Source organism: Anas platyrhynchos, chromosome Z (assembly GCF_047663525.1).
Source record: "Anas platyrhynchos isolate ZD024472 breed Pekin duck chromosome Z, IASCAAS_PekinDuck_T2T, whole genome shotgun sequence".
Taxonomy (NCBI): domain Eukaryota; kingdom Metazoa; phylum Chordata; class Aves; order Anseriformes; family Anatidae; genus Anas; species Anas platyrhynchos.
The window spans coordinates 50,439,948-50,457,594 of NC_092621.1; the positions used below are offsets into that span (position 1 = coordinate 50,439,948).

The window sequence follows — 17,647 nt, forward strand, 5'->3', positions numbered from 1 at the left end:
CAACTATCTTAAATTGTAAATCCAGTCATTGAAGAAGAAAAAGCATCGTGTTTCATGTGAAATAAATAAATAAATAAATAAATAAAAGCCCCAAACACTAATCTACCTTTTGGGAATGCATAAAACAAATTTTATTGATATATGACATGCCAATATTAATGCATGCAAAAAGTACAAACTACTACTTGGCTAAAAGTAGAGAAAAGCCAATAAATAGGTAATTTCAAGTATAATTCTTTTTCTGCTGTAACTTAGTCCAGAAGATTAGTGACTTCTGACAAAAATCTGTCAAAAGTTCTAAAACTCTGAAAACATATTCAAGTTCTGAACAAATGTAAAATTTCCTGAGATAGAAGGAAAAAATGGTTTACAAGTAATTAGATCATTTAGCCCTCTAAAAGAAAATGTAACATGAGCTCTGAGGCTCCCGATTCAGCTACTACTTCCCTAAGTTCCAGATTCCTTATATCCTGTGGTGGATCTGTATGTTTCTAGAGACAGCTATCAGCATCAGATATCCACTGTGCAAATTACAAAGTATCAATGATATATAACACACAAAATCAGCAGAGTAAATTTGCTTTAATTCCTGAGCTCTCAATAGTTTCTGAAAAACACTGCAGCTCTTGTGGTCTCTTTCTGAATGTTTCCAAGTTGCCTCCTACAGAGTCTGAAGGCAAAACAGAGGCTGATTGGTTCCAATCCCTGAAGAGAAGATCTGGGAATTTCTCTGGGCCCTGAGTTGTGAAGTAGTCTATGTGATGATGATGTATTGAGATCGTGAAACCTGGGACATATGCTGTCTACAAACATATTTCCACTTCATCCAAAGTCACCTCACACAGATGTGTTTCAAAACAGTATTTTTACATCATAGTGAAAGTAGATTGGTATGGATATTTTACTGTTAGTTTTCCTTTGAAGTACAAATGCCACTTCAGTCAGGAGGATTTGTACACACAGATAGGTATCTGAGTTACTTTTGTAAATTCTAGGCAACGCGTGTAGTCTTATTTTATTTTGAGTAAAAATTGACATAAATAGCAACATAACATAACATACCTAGTCTCCTTTTTAGAAACCATTGCAAAGTAATTTTACATGTTATTAGCTAAAGCTTGAGATTGAGACATGCATTAGTTACTGTTCTCTCTAGTTGTTTAAGAGTGGTATTAATAGCACTCCAAGGGCAAAATCTGTGAAGTTTGGTGAAATACTTTTAGGTACGTATGTGGACATACCACTTGATAAGCTAACCCATCACACAATTTGTCTTCATTTAACTGGACAGGTGAAGGAGAAGAGAGCATGTATGATATAAGTTACAAGTACTGCTCTTCCCCAAAACATATAACTTCATCAAAGTTGCTGAAATACAAAATGAGACTTTGGCAGCTGAGGTTTTATAGGCAATCAATTAAACTTGCAATAACTAAGTTAGAAAATTTACCTTATACTTACGACTGTAGCCCCATGCCCTATGGTCAAACTGAGAAACACATTGACCTTCAGCACACCCTTTTACAAAGTAAAATATAAATAGTCACCTTATAAAAGTAATTGGTGCGTCCAACAGATCCAATTTTTCCTGTGTGGTTCATGAAACAAATGTTTCCTTCAGTAGCACCATAAAACTCACAGATCTTAATGGCACCAAATCTGTCTAAAAATTCTCTCCACACATCATTTCTTACTCCGTTTCCAACTGCCAGTCGGACTTTATGATTTTTTTCTCCATCCTTCTGTTAGACAAACAAACAAACCAAAACAAACAAACAAACAAACAAAAACAGAATATTTTGATACCTGCATTTGATGTTGCCTATTTGGTGGGTTAAATGTAACTTCTTATATACATCAAGTATAAATAGGGGAGGGAAAGTAAAAGGGAAAGGGAAGGGGAAGAGAAAAGGATAAGGAAAGGAAAAAAGGAAGAGGAAAGAAATGGGGAAGAAAAAGGGAAAGGGCAAGAAAAATGTAAATGGCAAGGGCAAGGGGAAACAATAGGAAGTTAAAGGAAGCTGGCACAGCTACAGCTACAAGGTAGCACACTGCAATCCAAAAGCTATTATCTCATTGAATAAACAAATTATTGCCTGAATAATGGCTACACTAATTTATACAAGTATTTCTGTATTTTAAAAGGTGTATCATCTCAGTCTGTTTCCACTCAGAGCAATTAGAAAACTGAGAAAAATGCAGAAAGGTAGGCTTTGTTTCTGATAAGAGATTAAAGTCATCAGACATTAATAGTTACTTTCCCCATGTCTTTGTGTCTTCAGATTGATTAAAAGAAACAATCAGATTACACATGCTTGTAATTTGTGTTCCTTCCCACACATTGCACATGAGTCATATTCTGTATTTTTTTCAACATTAAGTCTTGCAAGGTTTTGTTTATTGTTACTTAGAATACAGAATATCCTAGTGACCTTGAATCTTTTCTGTTGTCAACTCTCATGTTTTATTACAAGAAATACTATATTATGTGTTCAAACAGTTCAGTGAGACAGATTCTATGAAAACTTTCCCAAACACAGTGATTGCAAGGAGCACCTTAAAAATAAAATCAAATTTAAGTTGAAGTATCAGAAAGCAAAAGATCTAATATATAGATATACTATTTCACTTATTTTAAAACCAGAGTCAGTTTTTAATCATTGCAAATGATTAAATGGCAATACAGTATGCCACAGAAATGATGTAGCACAAAATTAATACGGTATCATTTATTACCACATACCTTTAGAAGTGAACGTCACTCTGGTACTCCAAGACTATCTGTATGTATCTCTACATGTATATCTGTATACTTTTGCATATGTATGCAAATCTCCCTATACATACATACACATGCACATATACATATACTACAGAAAGCTGAAGGTCCTTATTTTCTGATCCCTTTCAGTCTTCTTTCCCTCTTTCAATTCTAGTCCAGTATAAATTAGAATCATAGAATCACAGAATCATATAGGTTGGAAAAGACCTCCAAGATCATGAAGTTCAACCTTTAACCTAGCACTGCCAAGTTCAGCATTATATTATGTCACCAAGCTCTACATCTACACATTTTTGAGTATCTCCTAGTTGAATACCTCCTAGTTGACGCAACTACTTCCTTGGGCAGCTTGTTCCAATACTTCACAATTATTTCAGTGAAGAATTTTTTTTCTAATATCCAACCTAAACCTCCCCTGGTGCAACTTGAGGCCATTTCCTCTAGTCTTATCACCTGGGAGAACAGACCAATGCCCACCTCACTACAGCCTCCTTTAAGGTAATTGTAGAGCGCAATAAGGTCTCCCCTGAGCCTCCTTTTGTCTGGGCTAAATAAACACACTTCCCTCAGCTGCTTCTCATCAGACTTGTTCTCTAGACCCTTCACCAACTTTGTTGCCCTTCTTTGGACATGCTCCAGCACCTCAATGTCCTTCTTGTAGTGAGAGGCACAAAACGGAATACAGTATTCAAGGTGTGGCCTCACCAGAACCAAATACAGGGTGGCAATCTCTTCCCCAGTCCTGCTGGCCACACTGTTTCTGACACAAGCCAGGATACTGTTGGCATCTTGGCCACCTGAGCACACTGCTGGCTTATGTTCAGCTGGCTATCAACCAATACACCCAGGTCCCTTTCTGCCAGACAGTATGCCATCCACACTTCCCCAGCCTGTAGTGTTGCATGGGGTTGTTGCGCCCCAAGTGCAGGACCTGGCACTTAGCCTTGTAGAATCTCATACAGTTGGCCTTAAGCCATAAATCCAGCCTATCCAGATCCCTCTGCAGAGCCCTGCTGCCCTCAAGCAGATCAACAATCATACCTAACTTGGTGTTGTCTGCAAACTTTTGTCACTGTGTCTATCATCACTATGTCTCCCCCCACATCCAATAAAGGATGGAGATTCTCCTTAGTCTTTTTCTTTTTTATGTATTTATAAAAACATGTTTTATTGTCTTTAACAGCAGTAGCCAGATTGAGCTCCATCTGGGCTTTGGCCCTTATAATTTTCCCTCTCCACAGCCTCACAACATCTTTGTCCTCCTGAGTGGCCCACCCCTTCTTCCAATGGTCACTTTATTTTATTTGTTTATTTATTTTACTTTCTGAGCCCTGGCCACAAATCTCTGCTCAGGCAGGCAGGTTTTCTTCTGGACCAGCTCATCTTTCAGCATGTGGGGATGGCTTGCTCCTTCACCTTTAAGATTTCCTTCTTGAAGAGTGCCCAGCCACTCCTTTGCCCTTCAGGACTGCCTCCCAAGGGACTCCTCCAACCAGTGTCCTGAACAGGCCAAAATCTTTCATCCAGTTTCAGAGTCTTTCTTCAGTGATTCAGCAAGGAATGCATACATTTCACTAGATGCAGACAGCTCTTGGCAGATTACAAACTGAAGCATTATCCTGCTATATCATCCCAAAACTATATCACTCACAAGCCTCCCTCAGTTGCTAACCATTTGTTTTTTACATCAACTAAATTATTTTATTTTCCTTTCTCCTCTCCTACTTTACTGTAGATGCAAAAGTCATTTCTAAACATGTAAGCACAAACTTCACTGACTTTCTAAGTCATTATTAACAATTGTATTGTGTCATGTTACACAGTACAATGAAATTATCCATGGGCATGACCTGTAATAAAGTGTCTAAAAATGACCCACAGATGTAATTTTTGGAGTGATTTTTTTTTTTTCACTTCAGATGCAGTATCACAAAGCAACTCTGTAGATTTTCACATATCTGAAATAATAAGGTCTGTTCCATATTCAAAGATCATTACACTGTCAAGGAACCATATATATATATATATATATTTATTTATTTATTTATTTTAATAAGAAAGTGATTCAGTACTACAGCAGGAAAGCCTTTTTCTTCCAGAAAATTGTCTACCATCTTTGGAATATTCTAGACAGCTCAACTTAAAACTATTCAAAGTGGGATATTTTCTCTACAGTTTCCTTGATAAACTGAAATTAAGGTACCAGTAACTGAACTGCAGTTACCCCTCACTGACACCACTGATTTATTCAAATGTTCTGCCTCTGCTAAAATATGAAATATAGCACAAGAGATCCTTTGTTTCAAAATGAACAAAAGAGACAAATATGTGTGTATATATACATAATAATTAAGTGGGTCATTCATCAGTCTGGGAACATTCTAATTCTCTAGAGTCCAAGTTAATAAACAGGTGAGTTTGCTTTTATTTGTACATCATGTTAATAAAAATACTGATGACAGTTTGCTGAAAAGACACAGATTAGGATGAGCTAGAAAACAATCACCTACACTACTTTTTTTTTTTTTTTTTAAATGGACAAATATAATTTATAAGGTTGGTTAGTTCAAATCGTTCAGCTCCTCTTGTTGTTTTGGCTGTTTTAAGTTACTACAGCACAACATTTTTTCTCCAGTGCAAGACACAAAATAGAATCATAGAATACCCCAAGTTCTTGGAAGAGACCCACAAGGGTCACTGATTCCAACTCCTGGCACCACAAAGAACTACCTAAAAATCAGACCATATATCTGAAAGCATTGTCCAAATGCTTCTTGAACTCTGGCAAACTTGGTGACATGACCACCTACCTACAGAGACTGTTCAAGTGCCCAACCACCTTTTCTCAGTGACGAATCTTTTCCCAGTATCCAAGCTGAATCTCCCTCCATACAGCTTTGTGCTGTTCCCTCTAGCCCTGGTCAGCATTCTACTGTGCTTGCAACAACACAACGTATGACGGCCTCACTTTAGGAAGTATTCTCTTAAGGCACTGAGGCCTTTCTCAAAAATACAGACTAAATATCTGAAGTCATCAAAAACTGATTGCAGAAGGAAAGCTTTCTTAAAAGACAAAATAATAATTTGCTTATCGTTCACAACTAAGGTAAATTTCCTATTAGACTACATTGCTGCAACTGCAGTGTTTGTGATTGAGGTAGCTCCATCACAGTTGTACCGATCTGTTGATACAAGGATACTTGAAGGGTATTGCAGGGCTTTCTGAGGAAAAAGCATTAAAACTGGCATAACTTTTGGTAGTCCTCCAACTGCAAGAATGAAAACCATATGTAATTTATCTTCCAGTAGATATTTAATGAGTATGAAGATTATAAATGAGGGAAATTTTAAACAGTGTAATTTGCTGTAGTTTTAAATGCAAATACATTCACAGAGCTAATTTTAACATTTTTATCTAGATTTTATGTATAACTACTATATGACATCAATTAGCTTTACCTATAACTAACTTTCAATGGAAAGTGAGCCACAGTAAATAAAATGGATTTAACTATACTGACACCATTTTCATGATTCGATCTGTAAGTATTTATCATCTGTATTATTGTCCAGCTCATTGCCAAGCTCCAAACCTGACAGGAACAGAGATATCCACTGCCACCATAAAATACCTATGCAGTAAATAAAATGCAATAAATAAGAGAAGGAGAGGAAAAGGGATGACAATTCCAACACGTGCTAAAAACACAGCTAAGCAATGCACAGAGTGTTCTATACATATGAATATCTAAATAAACTAAATATGCAGGAACATATGCCAACAGCCTATGGCACCAAACAGTCATGTTTTGAATTTCTGCTGTATTCACATGGCATTTCATCAACTAGTTTCCCATCACTACAGAACCTAGAGGTATAAGACTAGGAGGGATTTCAAAGAGTCACTTAGTACACATCTTTGCTGGAAGATAAACTGCTATCCCTGGCAGCTGAACAAGCTGCAGCAAGTCAGCTTGCTACTGTGCAGCTGCTGGTACAACGTAGTTGTCTGCAAGCATATTCTTAGTATACTGCAAAAGTGGAGTACCCAGTTAACATCTCCTCCACTAAGACCTAAATTTCCTTACAATCCCTGAGTTAGGAAGGGCTCAGCACCTTGCCCAGACTCGCAATCATAGATAGCTCAAACAATTTGTGTCCTCTGATAATTTATGTTTTTGTTTCTGAGTGTGATTAATAGTTCTGTCTGGATAATTCCGAAGACAATATTTGTAATATGATTTTAGAATAACAGAACGTTAGAACACCTTTTCAAGGGTTTTAAAACTATTTATTTTCCTGCACTGTGATTTTCTTTCATTATTGAGTGATTTTTAAATAAAATGGGGATTCAATCTCTACTTAATATTTGTAACGGTAGAAGTGAAATTTTTTTTCAATGCCTTTCTGAAGCATTAATAAGACAGCACTTCATACCTTACACCTGGACTTTTATTTAGTGCATTCAGCCAAAATCTTTGAACCATATAGGAAATATTTGCATACATTCTGAATCAGTTTTTGACACACTATTCCTCCATTCTGTGAGCTTGTTTCATTTGTATAGTAATTAATTGACAAGTCAAGATCTGCCTTATTATACTAAATAGCACATAGCTGGGATTCTTCATCTGCCAGTCTTTCCTCCTTAAGTGTTCTTTGTAAACTATGTGGACTATTTGCATGATTAAATCACTGATAAAAAAAAGTCTTTTAAAGGGCCATCAACACTATATTAATCAGGTGTGGGAAGAACTCGTGACTGCAGCTGTATAAAAACGTATTTAGCAGTTTCATTAAAGGCATCCAAGAAAAAAGGTTAATTGTCTTACTTTTACCATTTACACAGCAGGAAAAGTGGAGAGAAGCAAAGGCAACTTCAAGCAAAGAAGGTATGAAGTGTTCCTTTATTGAGGCATTGATGAACCTAAAAGCAGTATCAGGGCCTGAGACTTGCAAAAATCTGTTAAATATAAGATATGGACAGACCATACAGGATTTACATTCATGTATTTACAGGAATGCATATGACAGTACATTCACTGGTTATCTGTTGACTCATTAGCCCTGTAAAAAAAAGGGGGCATCAGGTAGTTATTAGGGACACTATGAAATGAGAGATAACTTATTGCCATTAAATTGCTGAATGCAATATTTTTTTCAAGATAATATGCTTCATTCAATTCACCTTGCACAAACACTTTGTTGTAAACTTCATCTAGATTTTTTGAGTAACACATATAGCCAAATTTAAAAATAAAAGTGAAGGAAAATTTTATTTTTTTACATCTGTCTTGAACTGATGCAGCATATGAAGGAAACAGGAAAACTTAGCAACAGCGTACATTTTCCAGCTCAGGAATCAATTGTTTACTATTGCAGTACAGCTCACTCTCACCACACTTTCATTAATGAATCTCCTGATGATCTAATAGCATTAGATTCTAATGGTATTGATTCTAGTGGGGAATGTTTTTTTTTAGCTGTACTTTTATTTCCTCAGAAAATATCTACCAATAAAAAAAAAGTCACTTTTGTCAGTGTTTCACCCAGAAATACAAAGTAGATCATTGTATTTTTAGTGATTGCCCTAGGAGCCCAAATGTCAAAACAATTACACAAAACTTTCCAAAGGTCAGTTTAGAGAATTAAAACATGTACAGATTTTTATTTATTTATTTATTTATTTTCATTCTGAAGTATTCTGTGAATATGATCTTCTCTTTGCAAAACTATGAATGTGATTTCAAGGCTCCACTATCAGGACATCGGAAATGGTGTGGCCAGCAGGACTAGAGAAGTCATTACCTCCTTGTACGCTGCACTGATAAGACCACACTTCACATACTGAACAACACTATTTCAGTTTTGGGGCCCTCACCAGAAGAGGATAGGGAGTTGCTGGAATGCATTTAGAAAAGTGCAATGAAACTGGTGAATGGACTAGAAAACAAGACATATGAGGAACAGCTAAGTAAACTCCCTTGTTCCAGTGGAAACTCCTATTGGGGCTGTTTCCTCTGTAGAAAACGGGACTGAAAGAAGACCTTATTGCCCTCTATCACTACCTGAGCAAAGGCTGTAGGAAGGAGGGAGGGTATCCACTCCATGTGTTAATGACAAGACTAAGAACAATTTATAGTACAGAACGTCAATTGAACAAAACTGTGCCTGCTGACTCATTTTTCCTTCTCTACTTTACTCAATCAGATTTTCTTCCTTCAAAGAAACCTGTTTCCAGGTGGGACACACAGTTATCCAACATACCTGCCCTTATACCCCTTCCCACAGCACCTGAGTCAACAGCGGGGAAATGTGTTCACTCTGTTTGTTGATGCCAGCAGTATGAACTTCCTTGTTTTCTCCTTTTCAATTACTATTGTTCTAATGCAGAAGAGTTTTAATAAAATAAATCCTTAAGCATCTTTTCTAAAGTCACTTCAGAGCTTAATCCTATCCAAAGAAAACCTTGGCCAAACTAGTTCTAGTAAAGAGATTGGCTTGCTTCAGCTTAACAAAATTAAGCCTGAAAGCTGATATACAAAATCTTACATGTTTGAGGTAACCCAAGGAAAAAGGAAATGTTACTGATGCCAAAGGATAACACCGGCTCAACACCAAATGGAGATAAAAACAGGATTGATACTTAAGAAGTTTTTGAAGCAATGATTTTTTGTGAACTGTGAAATGGACTTTGAATACAAGTAGAGGTGAACTCCAGTTTTAATAGAGAGCTTACCAAGTTCATGCAAAGGATTGTATATCAAATAATTAATGTCATAATGTCTGACAGGTTGTGACAGATTTCTAACAGGTTCTTAGAAATCTAACAGGTTGTGACTGATTTCTAACCTGTATTTGTAAACCATTTCAGGATTCAGGACACCTTTATGGAAAAGCATGAAAGAGATGGTACATTTCGACTCCTATCTTTCCAAAAGCTTCATGTCTTGTTATATGTAAGTAAATCCTTACTTCAGATTAGAAACAAATTTTGTTGAAACCCCCTAGGGAAAATACATACACAGATTAGTAGGATCTAAGGCCTTTGTCTAAAGAGGAAATAGGGAGCTACATCGAGCTGTCCTTTCTTCTCATATTTTTTAGAGCACTCTAACATGAGACTTTGAGCAATGTCAACCAGCAAGACTAAATTATTAATTTGCTGAAGACGTTTAGTAGCCATTTTAGAGCATGATCCATTTTCTTGCTACTGATAGCTAGTAACCATTGGTACTGGCTGTTGTACTTTCACTACAATCAAAAGAGAGCAGACGTTTAGAGGTGGGCAGGCATGAGGATTACTCACTGTTTTAGGAGCCCAGAAAAAACTAAAAGCATCATACAGTGCATGACCTTTGTGCTTGTACTAAGAGGAAAAAAAGGATTCTTTTTCTAATGAGTGGTCTTTCCAGTCAACAAGTTACTAAAACAAACTTGATGCAGAACAGGTTTCAGAAGAATTCCATTGCAAGAAGTTTTCAAGAGCTATTGCAGATGTGAGTGAGAGGCAGAAAGATCAAACAAGACAGAACCCATACAGGAAAGCTAACCTAAAAGTCTGGATGCTACCACAAAGACTTGACAAATGTTCATTTCAAAATCTATGAAATAAGAAGCATCAGAGAACTGTGGCCTCCAACTGTAGAAAAACACCATTTATTTCAAATTTATAATTAAAGAAAAAAATGAGCAGTTAATAGAATTACTGTGGTTTTAATATATGCTTATTATAAGGGCTTTAGAGTATTTGAACCTTGAGAACACTGTCTACATAGCATCTTCATAGAAGTTTAGAACTTGTATTAGCCAGACCTTTTTCATGCTGCCAGTATACATACCACTTTTAAGCAGATTAAACTTAACAAGAGATAACTTGGCAAATTATTTCACTAGCTTGAAAAATAATGATGGATTGCACAACCTACTCAGAATCCTTCCACTTATATGTGTGAACATGTTTCTCTTCCAGTTCAAACTTGAGGAATAGTTACTACTTTTCAAGTACAATCTAGCTACATATCAAATTCATTCATTTTATATACATAAAATATTTTTATATTTTAATATAAAAATATATAAATATAAATATATTTTTATATAAATATATATATTATATTTTTATATTTTATAATATATATATATATATTTTATTTTTTTTTTTCTTGAGAAGGACTATTAGATTTCTCTTTAGTCAGTAGCCTCACAGAGCAAAGAGTTTAGATATGCCAGCTCTTGGAAAGTACTCACATAACAAATAGAATACCTATTTAATGATGGTTCGGTATAACCGTCTTTATTTGCAGAACTCCTTCAACCTTATGATGGTTTTGGAAGAATTTAAAAAAGAAAGACTTTGTTTAGAAATGAAGTACATTAATCTATCATTGTTGCTCTAAGACACTGAACCAGATAAAATGAACAACACAAAATGCCATACTCAACTCTACGGAGAACAGTTTCTAAAGGACAGAAAAAAAGAACAATTAATATCTGAGTCTGGAAACACAGAAAAAGTTGGAAAGTGTTAAAGAGAAGGGGATGTCTTTGGGGACATCATGTTGGCCTACAACGAAGAAAAAAATCCTATTAAAAAAGCTGGGCCTTACAAATGTTCTGATTTTCTTTGTAGTCTTTAACTTTTCTCCATCCACAGCCACTAGTGATCACTGGGACATCAGCCGTGTCCTCTTTAATACAAATATATTTTCTTTGCTGAGACATTCATGGATAGGGATGTAGGACATATGAGCCTAACTCTACATTAGTTAAATATGCTCCTGAAAATTTTCAGAAGGAAAAAAAAAATAATCCACTGTCTTTTTTGCACTCTCCTAATCATTTTGTTAAATTAAAAGATATTACTCCTTATGCTTAATACAATATAGTTACTCTACAGCAGTTATTAATTTTATGAATTATTCAAAATAAAAGCCGTTTATGATCATAATTTACTTTTAAAAAAACATTTATTAAAATGATTTACCAAGTAAGGTAATCTATAATGAAAGATTTAACGTGTTTTATTAAAACACAACAGGACAACCTGCAGCTTATAAATGAATGGAACAACAGTTACCAGCATTAGCAAGATGAATTTTAGTTTATATTAGACTATGAATGCTTGTTTCATATTCATTTTGACACACTGAGCACTAGCACTTGACAGAAAGTCAATTGGGCTTGCTATGCAACAGGTTATATGCTTGACCCATTCTGTCTATTACATATATTCCATATTACATTTTGAATTAATTCCAACAAATTTAATTTAACCTGTATATCTCAGATTCTCTCAACTAATGGGTAGCTCTAGGAACATACCACAAAAAAAAGCCAGACCAAGAGTTAATTCAATTAATCTGAGTCAGCTGTACGTGGTTTTTATAACAGGTTCAGCACACTTAGTATTTGATAGAACAGATAGAACATCACACCGCTGACTGCCAAGGGAAAAGAAGTATGCTCAAGTTAGGGCTTACACAGTTTCAGGGAGGAATGTCATTTTAACAAATGTTGCTTTGTTGTCTGGTATAGCTGTCTAACTAGAACAAAGGCATCTTTCCTTTGAGCTGCTAATCATACCAAACTGCTTAAAAATTATAAAACATGTTCCATATGGTCTAAATATAAGGAAATTCCACAAGTCAAAGCAGTGTTAAAACATGACCTACAAAACTGTAGACCTCTCAATTATATTCCAAGAAACAAAGTTTTGAAAATTCTAAAAGGGCTTTTAACAGTAATAAAGGCTTTCTGACATTAGTTAGTGAAACTTTAACAATATTTCTTCACCAAATCACTTTGATTCACTTGTTAATATCTGAATCTTTTCTCTTAATACTTTTATTTTTTGCAATTTATTTTTTTTTACAATTTAATTTTTTACAATTCAAACTTTTTTTTTTTTTTTTTTTGGCGCGGTCAATAGACCACCAAATACTTGAGAAACCTCACATAAGATGAAGGGCAGAGGAGCAGGCTTGGTATAGTACAATACGGTACTTCTCTCTTAACATAACCACAGTAAGAACAACACATATACAAGTAACTTACAGATAAATAGCAATCATCTTGGTTCTACTTACCACTGGTTGGCTGCAAAGGTAACGGCAAAGTTCTCCAATGTATTGGATGACAGTCACATTGTATTTTTTGCAGTCATTCCAGAACTGACTAGCTGAGAACTTCTTTCTTAAGACACAGGTTGCCCCTTTAGGAAAACAGAAAAATGGGAAACGAAGCATTTCTCTATGTGGCAGCTTAGCTAGCCATATTTGTATTTAGCAGTCTTTTTAATTTCACCAAAAGACATTTAATTCTATTCCAGAGTACAATACTTAGTCTGTACACACACTGTGCTATATACACTGTCAAAATATAAATCCCTAAGTTCCTTTTTACACAAATAAAAAAGTAAGAACACTTTTTACACAAGTAACTGTAATAATTCTTCTCCAATACCACAAAGATAGTCAGTAAAAGAGATCCTTTGCTATTACAACACTCTTCCACATCCCCCAAAATTCATAAACATAAAGCTATTCAGAAAAGCATATTTGTTAATTTGCAGTTTCCCTAATGGCAGTGAGCCTAAATGTGTTTTAATACAATTTTATAATAATTAATACTCTGTTAAAAAGACAATTTAATGAAATGAGTCCTACCTAATTCGATGCATCCTCCGATGCCAAGGAGAGATGCTGCACTGTGATAAAGAGGCAGGGTGATATAAATGATGTCTTCTGCAGTAGCACCAAAAGCCCACAGTCCAGCAGCTCCTTTAAGAACCTGCATGTGACTGATGACTGCTGCCTTTGGAAGACCTGTAATGAAAACAAAAAATTTGCATAAAGCCTCCCTTCATGAGAAGCCTTTTTTTTTTTTTTTTTTCTCCAAAGTCTCTGTAATTGTAACAGAATCAATACCATACAAATTTTCAGACAACGATTTAGTTAAATAGACAACTGGATGTTTAATACAGTATTGTGTGTTTCTGTACACATAAACATGCAAGAGCCAGTTTGTAATCTCATGTGTTAGTTATTTATTCTGATGTAAATCTATTCAAATAGGAAGAAATATGACGAAACTCCTCAGCTAACACACTATCAAATTACACAGAACCAAAAAAGGGTTAAAAACATTCATTATCCATATGTACTTCTTTTAAAATATAGCAACATCTTTCAAGCAGGAGCCAAAGTGACTGCAATGTAGTTAAGAGCTAAGGTACATGAGCTGTACCAGGCAAAGTAGTGGATGCTTATCTAAAAACATGCTCATCTAAGTCTAAATAGTCTTTCAGAACACTATGAAGACTATGTAGAATTTGACACAATCCAGCAAAAGATGTTGAGAGTCCATTCAAATTATATTCTTCCGTACGAGATTCTTCAGGTTCAGCAGAGACTTTCTGTTCAGGAACACGAAGACTCACACAGGAGTTCATTGGACTTCTACTCTGGTACATACTATTTTGAGTGCGTATTTTAATGTGTTCTTGTTTGATATGTGTTCTTACATTCATTCAAAATGATTTAGTCCTACTGATGAACAGTGAGAACTATTAAAATTTCAAAAGCTATAAAAGATCAGGAAGTTTTATCACCTATTCTAATATAGCCACTGTTACTTTGAGGATTAACTGAAGCTGTTAACTGGAAGTGTAATCTCTGGAGATTCTAGCTATGCTTCAAACCAATTCCAAAACTCACACTGAAGAGAAACACTGCAGAGAAAATGCATTAAGCCTATGTTATCAATGAACATATAGCAAGAAGGAATTCCACTGGAATATGTTTCTCAGACTGGCTCTGGTGTCTCCCTCTTTGGAGATCTTCAGAAGCTGTCTGGACATGATCCTGGACATCCTGCTCTGGGTGTTCCTGCTTGACCAGGAGGGAGCAGGAGGTTCAAACCTCCAAAGATCACTTCCAACCTCGACTATTCCATAACTTTGTGATGCTGGAGAGTCCTGAGTTTTTTTCTTCTGCCCTATATTTTCCCTAGGGGGTTTCAACACAAAGAGCTGACTATAGACCGTGCAAGGTAATAATTTATTTCAAATAAGTTTCAAATACACCATTGATTTTATACTAAAAACTATGCTCTGGTATTATCAAAAATGTGAAAATGCTGAATTACTTTAGACTAGAACTAGTTATCCCACACTTCTCAAGCTGAGTCAGTCTTATTCTTCTAATTGCATAGTATGAAAAAAATATATATAAATGTAAATAAATGTAATATATGTAAACATTCAGTTATATTAGTAGTTTTTCAACACACCTGACATCTGGACGATATTAATAGCTTTAAAAATACATATTTTATGTACATATATACACACACTATTCTAGACCATCTCTTTCAGTTTCTAAATTTTCCCAAGAATTTGAAGCAAATAAATTAAATAATTACTTATATTGAGGAAACAAGCCATAATATGAATCTTCATTATAATCCTTCTTGTGGCTACTGTAGTGTTCAGCTGAAGGAGAATGCCAATCTGCTTATCTTAACAACATCATGCTGCTTTTCATGTCACTGATCACTTTTTTTTTTTTTTTTTTTTTTTTAAGCCTTAGCTTCTTAGCTGCTGGAGGACTGGTAATAAATTCAGCCATCTGCTTCTAAACTTAAAGGCTAGTAACTTAATCCTATTTTCTGTCACTACAGTGACCTGCATAGAACTTAACTCAAGGAAGAAAAAGTAAACGTCAATTTGCTAGTTTTAAGATTGTTTTTTAAAATTCTGGGTACGTTAGCTGTACTGTGGCATATGATCACAAAACAGCACTTACTACTGTTGAAAACCCATAGAATAAGCAAAACGTTTTATAAACACCTTAGCACTATTTGTACAATCTGACAAATAAAAAAGGCACATAAAATATTTAATATAAAAGTCAACTATAACAAGCGTGCTTATTTCCTACCAAAAGGATATGAAACAATGATATTCAATTATGAAAAGATTAACAAACAGACTAGAGTGTCAGAAAATCAGGTTTCTAGATGAATGCTTTAGGAAAATATTGCCTCTTTAGCAGACCAGTACCTGTTGTTCCTGAAGTAAATATATACAAAACAGATGACTTGAGGTTATTGGCAGAGCGTCGATTAACCGGAACAGGGTCTTCAGAAACAGCCTCCATTTTGTCTAAAAGCGTATGCACACTTGGAAAAGTTGAGTCTTTGGTCATTATCCAAACACTAATGTCCTTCTGGAGATTAGGAAGAATTTCTTCTAGTGTCCCAAGCAAATCTTAAAGATTAACATAAAATAATGTTACTTACATCACATCCTCACAAAACTAAATGCAAGTAAGGTATTTTTCCTTCAAAAGTTCTTATTTCTATAATAGAAATAGGGATTGTATTTAGCCCTATGAATGTAAATAAATAATAAAGTAAAATAATGATGAGTTGGAATGGATATTCATTGAAAACTAGATATAAGGTGGTAAAAGTACTGATTACTCTCTGACTCCACAATGTATAATTGTTGTCTTGTCCTCAAGGCAAAACACTGAGCCTTGATTACTAGTTCCTGCTTCCCACTGCATTTTGGGTAACCCTTTGTTATTGCTGAAATCAGAATGAAGTGTTGTTAAGCTTTAAATTAAAGATGAACAAATCTGTTAAAGATGCAGGGCAAACATATAGGTTTTGTTGGAGGCCATCAACAGCAATTGTTCATCAAACAGTATTTTTTCATTAGCACAGAAGTGACTGATTTGGGGAAAAAAAATAAAAAGTATCATGTGAAAAAAAGTAAAATGTATCATGTGTACCTGTGCATGATTCAGGTGTCCGTACACCTGCATCATGTGTATGGACACCTGAATTTCAGTGAATAGAAATGTGATACTGACCTGTGGCTTATTCATACACTTCTGAAAAATCATGTGGCTCTTTCTGTGATTGTTTCAAATATCAGTATTTATATTTGAATGGGATTTTAGGTATATCAAACGATTTTATTTTCTTATAACCAAACATTCACTCACTAAAAGGAATTCATTCCATTAGCTTTTACCTAAATATAAATACAAATTCACTGTTATAAAATTATAACAACAGTAGTGTAAATAAGATCTATTTTGTTCATTTAAGCAGAAAAGAAACAGAGAGAGAGACCTAGATTAAACAAAAAGGAAAAAAAAATATATATAAGTAGAGGTCAGTTCCTAAGTAATACATTTGGTATTTATCTTTTTAAGCATTTTTACAATCTGTCACTTTCACAGAATACTGGACAGGCATTAAAGTACTAATCCAGCAAAATTCTCAAGAATAGTCGTATTGCTTTCAATAGAATCATTCATATACTTAAAGAAACATTTACACTTAAGTGCTTTGCTGGATCTCAGCCTAAGCAATTAATCTTGTAAATATCCCTGTGGGTATAAATGTATGTTATTATCTCATTTTTTATAAATGAATAAACATAAAAAGTTGAAATGACTCACCCAGAACCTCATAATGAGGCTCTGAAAGAGCCAGCATTTGAACTCCCAATGTCAACCCCAAGCTCATTTTGAAAATATTAAATATGGGTATCATTAATAGAACTCACTCTCATATACTTTGCACCATATTAATGCAAGATTTTTAATCCTTCAAAAAATTTTTTGCTAGTGACAGACTGCTGTAAATGTTTTAGTGAATGACATACTAATCTGTTACCGTAACAGAGAATAGCGTACTGTCCCTGACTATATGTAGGTCTTACAAACCTGAAGCCAGAGGGCAAGTTCTGTATATTTTGTGAATGTTTAGAAAACATTCTGATAGGGTGTGACATAAAAATTTTGGTGTCCTAACTTCCTTACCCTGCAGAATGATTTGAGGAAGAAA

General features: G+C 34.9%; 1 protein-coding gene across 1 annotated transcript in view; it reads right to left on the reverse strand.

Annotated features, from left to right (window-relative positions):
• LOC101799927 (long-chain fatty acid transport protein 6) overlaps positions 1-17,647 on the reverse strand; it is a 41,851-nt gene that overhangs the window by 15,820 nt on the left and 8,384 nt on the right. The window contains exons 2-5 of the mRNA XM_021272371.4: positions 15,846-16,052; positions 13,450-13,608; positions 12,871-12,995; positions 1,548-1,742 (exon numbers count right to left, since the gene is read on the reverse strand). Of these exons, the coding sequence (XP_021128046.4) occupies positions 1,548-1,742; positions 12,871-12,995; positions 13,450-13,608; positions 15,846-16,052 (686 nt within the window). The remainder of the gene's footprint in view (positions 1-1,547; positions 1,743-12,870; positions 12,996-13,449; positions 13,609-15,845; positions 16,053-17,647) is intronic.